Raw genomic sequence first — 10,755 nt, 5'->3', positions numbered from 1 at the left:
CTCAGCATCCCGCCAGGGAAACGCTGCTGTTTCCTCAATGCTCAGCATCCCGCCAGGGAAACGCTGCTGTTTCCTCAATGCTCAGCATCCCGCCATGGAAACGCCGCTGTTTCCTCAATGCTCAGCATCCCACCAGGGAAACGCTGCTGTTTCCTCAATGCTCAGCATCCCGCCATGGAAACGCCGCTGTTTCCTCGGCAGTTCTGCGGTAGAAAAGCCGTCCCTCCCCAGCCCACACCTGCCCGGCTCTCCCGGGATGCAGGAGCTCACCCGAGCAGCATCTCTCTTCCCACCCTGCGGGCAGGACCACATCTCCAATTCCCCACTTACATATTTTTCCTTAAAATCACTCCAGCAGGCAGAAAAACACCCCAAACATCACAGCCCACCTCGCTTCGGCATCACCCAGCCTGGCTCGGGGCCAGGGGTTTGGGGAACAGCTCTCCAACACCCTTCCATGAATTATTTCGCCAGCATCCGCCCCGTGGTCCCCGCTGCCCCCAGTGACTCCCAGTGTGACAATGGGAATTGGCCTCATGCTTCTTTGCACTGGGGCCGTGGCTGCTCCTTTGCAAGGAGCAAAACAACCCTCCAAATCCCAAATCCAGCGAGAAAATCCCCTTACCTGGGTGAAGAGGTTGCCGTCCATCCCATCCGCTGCGCGCTCAGACGTCATCCTGGAGCACCTGAGCCCGTTTGGTGGGACCGAGACCTTGTGCCCTGTGGTGAGGCAGGACCAGGGGAGCTTTATTATCTCTGATCCCCGCGGAGGAAGGTCGTGCGCGTCACCCCGAGAGCATTGGCTGGATGCTGCCAAGATAAATCTGGGATTTCAGCTGCACTGGTGTAATCCCGGAGCCGTGGGATGAGCGCGACGGAGCTGCTCACAATCTGAGGCTCTGTGTGTGGTGCTGGTGGGTTTGGGCTCCTCCTGTCTCCCTCGCCAACACCCCCATGGACACCCCCCAGTGCCGTCCCCCTCCGCACGGCAATAAAGAGCAGCTGGATCATGGACCAGCCCACGGGTGACCCCCACGGTGTCCCCGGGTGGGGGTGACTTGCCTTGTCCCCAGCGCAAATTGTAGCGCAGAGAGTTTGGTTGATGAATCCTCCCTCCTTTTCCCTGGGGAGGGAAAACGAGACGGGGCAATCGCTGCTGGGATGGATGGATGTCGTTTGCGAGGGGTCGCTGGCGGGGGCTGGAGGCTCCTGGTGCTGCGGGGTCTGCACAGCCCCGTCCTGGAAACACCCGTGGAGCGCCAGGACTGTGTCTGTGCACGTGTGTGCTGCACGTGCGTGGGGCAGGGACACGTGGCCGCCTCGCTCTTACCCGGCAAAGTGCTTAATCGGGATCTGCGGGCATCTGGCACGGCAGCAGTGGCTCCTCGGCGTACGCCGAGCTTTGAGGGCTCTGGGGAACCCCAATAAACCTGGATGGGGGGAAAAAGAGCAAGGGGAGAGCTGCTGCGGTGCCTCGCACCCCCCCGGCCCTGCGGCTCCGTGTCCGCATCCCTGCGTGACCACGTGAGACCATTTCCCCGCTGCCGCAGAGGAGCTGCCGAGCAAAGAGGGTTAAGGTTGATGAACTTTCTAATTCCCTCAGACGGAGATTATCTGGCTCGCAGCGGCGATCGGCCGTTATCCGGGATGGGCAGGAACTGCTGCCGGGAGGAGGGGACGGAGCCGCAGCCCCAGCGCTCCCAGTTGCAGGCGCTGCACTGTGATGGGGCTCAAGAGAAGGTGCCAGGCTCGTTTTGGGGGAAGCAGGATCCCCTCCCAGGCTCAGGCAGCACCTGGATCTGCTGAAGGTTAAACCCAGCCTTGAAGTTTAGTCTGGCCTCTGAACTCGGCACTTTCCCTTTGCAAAGCGCTGCACTGCTTGGGGAGAGTCTGGCCCTGTCCCCATCCTCATCTGCATCCTGGTCCCTGTTCCCACCTCATTTCCATTGCTGTCCCATCCCTGTCCTGATCCCCATCCCTGTCTTGGTCTGTGTCCCCATCTCATCTCCATCTCTGTCCCCATCCTGTGCCCTGTCACCACCCCATCCCTGTTCCCATCCCTATCGTGGTCTCTGTCCCTGTCCTCATCCCCATCCTAGTCCTTGTCCCTATCCCATCCCTGTCCCTACCCCCATCCCTGTCCCCATCCCATCCTTGTCCTTGTCCCTGTCTTGGTCCCTGTGTTCATTGCTATCCCCATCCCTGTCCCCATCCCATCCCATCCCTGCCCATCCTGGTTCCTGTCCCTGTCCCCATCCTGCTCCCTTCCCTCTCCCATCCCCATCCCTGTCCCCATCCCCATCCCTATCCCCACCCTTGTTCTCATCCCTGTCTTGGTCCCTGTCCTCATCACCATCCCTATCCCTGTCCCCATCCCATCCCTGTCCCCATGCCCATCCCCATCCTGGTCCTTTTCCTCTCCCATCCCCATCCCTGTCCTCATCCCCATCCCTATCCCCATCCTTGTCCTCGTCCCTTTGTCCCTGTCCTCATCACCATCCCTATCCCTGTTCCCTTCCCCATCCCTGTCCTCATCCTGGTCCCTGTTCCCATCCCATCCCTGTCCGTCTCCCCCTCTCATCCCCATCCCTGTTCCCTTCCCTCTCCCATCCCTGTCCCCACCTCCATCCCCAGGACACGTGGCTGACGGTCACCACCCAAGACTAATGAAGACCTGGGCCAGTTGCCGGGGGCGGGTGGCAGCCAGAACCCCGACCCCCCCGGCGCTCATGATCCAGTGCCCCAGCAGCGCCCGCCTTGTGCCAGGGGGGTTGGCAACACCTTCAGCTGGCGGAAATTGCTTTTATCTCCAAAAATCCTTGGAAGGGGAAAAGCGTGGCTCTCCAGGCTGGGATCCTCCCGCCGCCGGCTTTCACAAAAAGGTTTCTTCAAGTGGGGAAGGACAAAGCGGCCTTTGTTCCCTCCTGCTCCTCTTGCTGCCGGCGCGGAGGGAACGTCACCCTTCACAACCACCTCCTGGCACGTCCGCGCCGGAATCGCCAGGAGAAAATAAAGTAACATAAAATAAAATGGGCTGTGAGCGTTGAGCGATGGGAGATGTGCGAGGGGGCGAGTGGGGCTGGGGTGTCCACGCAGGGATTTGCCCCCTCTCAGGTCCCAGCAGGAGTTAATTTTTATTTAACCAACCGAGATAATTCAATCTCCCGCCGTAATAAAGAAGGTCGGGTTGATGGGAGCCCAGCGACGCTGAGTCCCATCGCCCAGATGTTGCCGCCCGTCCCTGCCGAAATCCAGACCTGGCTGATAAACCCGTCATTGTCCCTCCTGCCTCACGGATAATTCAGCTCATGGGGGGGCAGGACCTGCGCTTTCCCAATGCGGGACCCCCACGGTGGGTGTCCAGGGACCGTCCCCCCTCCTGCGCTTCATTAAACCCCTTTACAAGAGGCGGTGGAGGACACGGGCGGGACGGCGATGTCCCCAGAACGTCCCCCGGGCATCACAGCAGGAACCTGCGGGCTGCAGCTCCCACAATGTCAACACAGGGCTGGGTGCAGCAGCCTCTGGACTTTCGCTCACAAACACTCCGAATTTCCGGCTGGAGCGGCCGGGCGAGCTGGGAAAACTCCACCAGGGCAAGTTCTCCGCCTGTGGCCGGAGCCCCACGATGTTTTGCTAAGATAAGGTGTTCGGGAGACGCAGATATTGATATTGCCGGTGATGTTGATGGCAGCGGGAGAGATGATTTTATGGCTTTAATGGCAGTATAAAAGCTTTTAAGGAGGCCTCACCGGCTGCATGGCTGCCTGCACCCCGCATTTCCCACACTGGGAGCCCCATCCTGGGTGCCCGGTGCCCACAGGAAGCAGGATGGGGGGTCCCGGTGTGGGTCAGGCTTGGACCCCCCACCAGCTTGGGGTCAGGGACCTGCCGATGTGGCAGCACAGCTTGGAATCTGGTTGTCAGAGGTGCCGCCAATTCCTGGGAGATCAGGGTCTTGGGACAGTTTGGTGGCAGGAGGAGGGGGAGGGAAAGATGGAACCATTGGCTGCAGCTCCCACGTCCTCTGATGCCACCGCTCAGTAAATTGTGTCAACGTGTTTTATTTGGGCCAGCACCTGGCCAGCAACCCATGGCGGTGTTCACGGGGAGCACGCAGCTGGCACGAGGACAGTGGCGCTGGGGGGACCGGCCACCTCCGAGTCATCTGGGGCCACGTCAATAACTCTGCCCTGGGGAGACCACACCTGGAATCTTGTGTCCAGTTGTGGCCCCTCAGTTCCAGCAGGACAGGGAACTGCTGCAGAGAGTCCAGCGCAGGGCAGCAAAGATGCTGAAGGGAGTGGAGCATCTCCCGGGTGAGGAAAGGCTGAGGGAGCTGGGGCTCTGGAGCTGGACAAGAGGAGACTGAGGGGGGACTCATTCATGTTTCCAGATATCTAAAGGGGGAGTGTCAGGAGGATGGAGCCAGGCTCTTCTGGGTGACAACCAGTGATAGGACAAGGGGCAATGGGTGCAAACTGGAACACAGGAGGTTCCACTTAAATTTGTAAAGAAACTTCTTGATGGTGAGGGTGGCAGAGCCTGGCCCAGGCTGCCCAGGGGGTTGTGGAGTCTCCTTCTGTGCAGACATTCCAACCCGCCTGGACACCTTCCTGTGTAACCTCATCTGGGTGTTCCTGCTCCATGGGGGGATTGCACTGGATGAGCTTTCCAGGTCCCTTCAACCCCTGACATTCTGGGATTCTGTGAACCACGTGTCACTGGCTCCCCACACCAGGACCCGCTGTGTCACAGCCCCGACCTTCCCCACACCAACCCCTCACCAGGAATGACAAACCGCTGGTGATAACAGCAAATGTCAGATCCCGCCGGAGCGTCGGCGCTGCCGGGTGCGATGGGTGCAGCTGCTGCGATGGAGCCAGCAGCTCTGGGGACGGCCGCGGGTGCCGGGGCTTTGGAACCTGAACTTGGCTCTGTTTCCAGCCACGCTCAGAGGACGGAAAATAAAAGGGAAAACTGGGCACGTTTGAGCCCCAAGCATTGGAAAACAGCCCGGCCTGAGGCGTTCCCGAGGGCGAACCGCCGCTGGGACAGCTCTGCGGGAATTCCGCCCAGGCTGCCGTCCCATCCGGAGCTGTACAGGGGATGCTCGGAGCAAACGCCCCCCCGGGGGGGAACTTGGGGTGAACCCCCCAAAACTCAGGAATCCTGGGGATGCCCTAAGCCTGGCTTGGCATAACTCAAGCCTTACCTACACCCACTGGTGAGGCTTTGTTGCTGGGGGGGCTCTGCCCTTTCCCCCCCAACCTGTTCACCGCTCCCACAGGCTTGCAAGGCTGCCGTGCTTTTGGGGGGCTGTGTTGGCAGAAACAGAAAATAGAGGGGAAAAGGAAAGGAAAATAAACCTGTCTGGCTTTGCAGCATCTTCATCTGCTGCAGATTCTGTCCTGTGTTTGCTGCGAGCAGGGGTTGATAACTCTGGTCCCTAATAACTGCAACTCCTGGTAATCATGGTCCCTAATAACTGTGATCCCTAAACACATGACCCCTAATAACCCCAACCCCTAATAACCATGACCCCCAAAAAACATGGTCCCTAACAACAGTGACCCCTAAACAATGTGGTCCCTAAACAACGTGGTCCCTAATAACCATGGCTTTTAATAGCTGTGACCTCTGAAAAGCACAGTGACCTAATAACCCTGAGCCCTGATAACCTTGACCCCTAATAACCCTGACCCAAATAACCTTGACCCCTAGTAACCTTGACCCCTAATTTCCCCCCACCCCAGTCTCCTCACTCCCCCTTGGAGCCCAATTCCTGCAAAACCCAATTGCACCAGCAGCCCCCAAACCCTCCATCTCCCACCCCCGTGGAGCCTCCCCCAAATTCCCGTTTTCCCCTCAATTTTTAAGCCACAAACAGCCAAATTGGGGCAACTTTCCCAGCTGTAAAACAAGGGGAAAGGAGCAAACACCCTCTGCTGTGGGGGTGGATTTTGGCAGCCCCCAATTTCCCCTTGGATGCTTTTAACGAGTAAAAGTGACCAAACAAGCCAGACCTTCTTTTGGGGGGGGCTTTAAACCCACCTGCCCTCAGATTAACATGTCAGATCTGCTCCCCTAGATCGGGGCAGTAATAATGTGATTATCCAGATCCGGCTGCGGGCAGGGAAGCTCATTACAGAGCATTAAAGAGGGAAAAATTGGGTTTTCTGAGGTTCTAATAAAAGCTCGTTTGCCTTCCAGGTGTCGGCAAGGCTCGTTTGGGGGCCTATTTGTGGGTTTCTTTGCAATGTGCTCCTCCAGCCTCACTCTCTGACCATGGTTTTGGTGGCAAAAGGGGAATTATCCCATTTTTCCGTCCGTGCCGAGGTTTTGGCGTTGCCCGGACTAACACCGCCATCTACCGAAACACCGCTATTATAATACACCCTCATATTTCCATTTTCCTCACCCAAAACAGTTTCTTTCCTGCATTTTTAGGGACACACGAAGCCCCCAACCAACCCCCTGGTTCTGCAGGACAACACCGCAGCCCATCCCCAGTCTGGCCTTGTCCCCCGCCGGTGCTCCAGGGGACTATTTTGGGTTCCTTTTTGGGTCAGAGTGGCATTTGCAAGCACTAAGTGGAGAAACTGAGGCACAGCCGAGCCCCCACCCCCTCGTTAGCCCAGCTGGGCCGCACCTGCAGCTTGTTGGGGTATTTAAGGCTCTTCTTTAGGCATTTTCTTGGGTTTGGGGAGAGCTGAGCTTGTGGGGTTTGTGGCTTCTCCAGGGATGGGGGAGCCCAGCGGTTTTGGGGGGCAGGCGTTGGGGGTCTTGCTGCCCACGCCGGCCCCCGAGGTGCTGGAGCTGGTGCTGCGGCAGCGCCACGGCCCCCTGCCCCGCGCTGCCGCCATCGCCCGCCTGCGCCGCGGCCCGGCCGGCGGCTACGAGCACACCGGGGACCCCGCCGAGGCGCTGGAGCGGCGGCGAGCGGCCAACGCCAAGGAGCGCGAGAGGGTGAGGGCGCCCCCAAAAATACCAAACCATGCAGGGTTGGGTGCGAATTGTGGGAGGCAAATGTCTCATGGTGGTGGCACTCGGGGTCGCCTCGAGTCGGGGACACCCTGAGGTTGCTCGGTAATAGGTTATGGGGGGTCCTGCATTTGGGGGGCCCTGGGTTGATCCTAGAGAGCCCAGTTTAATCCTGGGGCCCTGGTTTAAACCTGGGGACACAGTTTAATCCTGAGGGGGCCCAATTTAGTCCAGGGACACAGTTTAATGTTGGAGGAGGACTTGCTTTAATGCTGGGGACCCAGTTTAATTCTGGAGGGGCCCAGTTTAGTCCGGGGACATAGTTTAATGCTGGAGGAGGCCCTGCTTTAATTCTGGGGACCCGGTTTAATGCTGGGGGCACAGTTTAATCCTGGAGGGGCCCAATTTGGTTCAGGGCCACAGTTTAATGCTGGAGGAGGCCCTGCTTTAATCCTGGGGGCACAGTTTAATCCTGGAGGGGTCCAGTTTAGTCCAGAGACACAGTTTAATGCTGGAGAAGGCCCTGCTTTAATCCTGGGGACCCAGTTTAATGCTGGAGGCACAGTTTAATCCTAGAGGGGCCCAGTTTAGTCCGGGGACACAGTTTAATGCTGGAGGAGGCCCTGCTTTAATCCTGGGGACCCAGTTTAATGCTGGGCCACAGTCTAATTCTGGAGGGGTCTCGGTTTAATGCTGAATGGACCCCTGTTTAATCCTGGGGACACAGTTTAGTGCTAAAGGGACCCCTGTTTAATCCTGGGCACCCAGTTTAATGCTGAATGGACCCCTGTTTAATCCTGGGGACCCAGTTTAATGCTAAAGGGACCCCTGTTTAATTCTGGGCACCCAGTTTAACGCTGATAGGGCCCCGGTTTACTCCTGGGCACCCAGTTTAACGCTAAAGGGACCCCTGTTTAATCCTGGGCACCCAGTTTAATGCTGAATGGACCCCTGTTTAATCCTGGGGACCCAGTTTAATGCTAAAGGGACGCCTGTTTAATCCTGGGGACCCAGTTTAATGCTAAAGGGACCCCTGTTTAATTCTGGGCACCCAGTTTAACGCTGATAGAGCCCCGGTTTACTCCTGGGCACCCAGTTTAACGCTAAAGGGACCCCTGTTTAATTCTGGGCACCCAGTTTAACGGTGATAGGGCCCCGGTTTACTCCTGGGCCCCAGTTTAACCCCCGTGTTTCCCTCCCCGGCAGATCAAGAACCTGAACAGCGGCTTTGCGAGGCTGAAGGCGCTGGTGCCCCTGGTCCCCCGTGACCGCAAGCCCAGCAAAGCCGACACGCTGCGCGCGGCCGCCCGCTACATCCAGCTGCTGCGGGGGGTGCTGCAGGACACGGGGGGCTGCCAGGTACGGGGGGGCACCCCAAAACCAGGACCCACCAGCCTGAACCCCTCTGACATGGGGGTGGCATTTGGAGGGGCTGAGCTGGATTTTCTTGCTTGACGTTTTTCCGGTCGTTTTAAAACTAAAAGTGAATTATTATTCTGGGGAGGGGGGCATTTTTCAGCGGGGGGGGGCAGGAAAGAAAATAAATCTCAATATTGGTGATTTTTAATTCCCCGTTGCCGTTTCTCCCCATTTTCTCAGGGGCACGACGTGGGTGCTGAGCAGGAGATGGGTGACAGCAGAGAGGAGACCCCGGGGGGGACACCCGGGATGTGGGGCCCCCCCCACCCATGGGGTCCCCCCAGCCTGTGCCCCAACCCGGGGTCACTGCAGGACAGACAGGACCCGGTGAGTTGGGTGCACCCGGGGGGTGGGGGGCACCCATGGGCCTCACAGGGGGCTTGTGGCTTATGTCAGCATGACCAGGGTGTTGCTTCAAATCAGCTTTTAAGCCCCCACAATTTTTTTCCTCCTCTTTTTATTTTCCCCGCCCATTTCCCCCCTTTCCCTTCCCACCCCCCCCTTGTTTTTTTTTTCTGTCCCCCCCCCTCTTTTTCTCTCAATGTTTTTAATGTTTTCCAGGTTTTTCCTGCCAACCCCTGAAAATCCAGCGGGTCCTGAGGGTGATGCCCACGTTCAACACTCCAGCACCGATTTTGGGGTTGCGGGGGCGGATCTAGCCCCAGATTCCCAAACCGGGGGTGTCACCCTAACCCTGCACTACCCACCCTGTCCCCAAACCGGGGGTGCCACCCTAACCCTGCACTACCCACCCTGTCCCCAAACCGGGGGTGTCACCCCAACCCCACCACCACCTGCCTGTCCCCAAACCGGGGGTGTCACCCCAACCCCACCACCGCCTGCCTGTCCCCAAACCGGGGGTGTCACCCCAACCCCACCACCGCCCGCCTGTCCCCAAACCGGGGGTGTCACCCCAACCCCACCATCGCCTGCCTGTCCCCAAACCGGGGGTGTCACCCCAACCCCACCACCAACCACCTGTCCCCAAACCGGGGGTGTCACCCTAACTCTGCACCGCCCGCCTGTCCCCAAACTGGGGGTGTCACCCCAACCCACCACCGCCCATCCTGTCCCCAAACTGGGCCGGGGGGGGGTGGTGTCACCCTAAACCGCGGTGGGGCCCCCGCGCTGTCATTAATTGCTCTGTGCCGATGTAATCAGCAATTAGCGGTGCTGCTCCTTCCCCCCCGCTCCCCTTCCCCTCCCCCCCCCCTCCAGTTATTTCCCACGATTCCCAATTAAAGATCTCGTAATGAAACTGGCTCCGGGGGTGTCTGTGATTTGGGGGGGTCCCTCCGGGGGGCGGGGCCAGGCGGGGCGTGGCGGGCGCTGGACCTGCGCGGGGGGGCGGGGGGCGGCCCTTTGTCAGGATGCTCTGAGGAGGAGGAGGTGGGTGATGGCCGCAGCATCCCCCCCCACGGGGAGGGTTTGGGGTGGGGGGGGGACGGGGGGACCATCTGGGTGACCCCCCCATTTTCCTACTTTTGTCTCATCCCCCGAGCCGCCTGCATGTAGATAGGGGTGGGTGCAGAGCATCATCTTCCCCCCCACCCAAGGCCTTTATCCTCCGAGGGCGGTGGGTACCCGACCCCCCCACATCGCTGCCCATCCTTGGGGGGTGCGATGCTACGTATGACCCCCACACACCAAAAAAAATATCCCTATTTGTTTTATTTTATTCCCATCCGCCATCCCTGCGCTGCCGCAGCGGCGCTGGGTGCGGTGCGGGCGGGGGCGGCCGGGGATGCTGGGGGGGCAGATTTAGGGTGTGTGTGTTCCCCCCCGCCACACAGGGATGGGGGGGGGGCCCTTGGACACCTCTCTGCTCTCCCCCCGCGATGCTCAGGATCTCGTTGCCGTCTGACGCTCCCCCCGGGCTGGGGGCACCGTGGGATTCCCCCCCCCCGCCCCGCAATTTGTGGGATCCCTCCCAATCTGTGGGACTCCCCCAGCCGTGAATCCAGCCTGGAAAAGGCTCCCGCCCCCCCCCAGCCAGGTCGGTCCAGGGCAGCAAAAATTGGGGGACACAAACGGGGGGCTGCAGGAGCTTGGATTTGGGGGGGATCTGGGCTGCCCCCTCGGATTTGGGGGAGCAGGTTGGGTTTGAATAACCGGTCCAGTTTGTGTCCCCTGCCACCCGGCCATATTTTGGGGGGTGGGTGTCGCTGCTCCCATCAGTGCACTGAGCTGCCCGTTCTCAGCCGGGTTTATGGGGGGGGGGGAACACCCCAAACACCCCCCGGGACACCCCCGCACCCCCCCGGGTGTCTCCTCTGCTCCTGACAACTCGTCACCCGGACAGGCCAGGGCGGGGCCGCGGGGGGGGCCTTATCTGCGCCCGCAGCTGCGGCG

The 10,755-nt window shown here is 59.6% G+C and overlaps 1 protein-coding gene across 1 annotated transcript; it reads left to right on the top strand.

The window, feature by feature from the left end:
* Nucleotides 1-6,744: 6,744 nt before the first annotated feature.
* On the top strand, nucleotides 6,745-8,985 carry FIGLA (folliculogenesis specific bHLH transcription factor; the record flags this gene model as incomplete). Its single annotated transcript, XM_082072777.1, has 4 exons — nucleotides 6,745-6,969; nucleotides 8,191-8,343; nucleotides 8,584-8,730; nucleotides 8,965-8,985. 4 exons carry the CDS (start codon nucleotides 6,745-6,747, stop codon nucleotides 8,983-8,985), a joined length of 546 nt encoding a protein of 181 aa, XP_081928903.1.
* Between the last annotated feature and the right edge of the window lie 1,770 nt (nucleotides 8,986-10,755).

This window comes from Streptopelia decaocto (genome assembly GCF_964273445.1).
Source record: "Streptopelia decaocto genome assembly, chromosome: 25".
Lineage (NCBI taxonomy): Eukaryota > Metazoa > Chordata > Aves > Columbiformes > Columbidae > Streptopelia > Streptopelia decaocto.
This window is presented reverse-complemented; position numbering and strand designations above follow the sequence as displayed.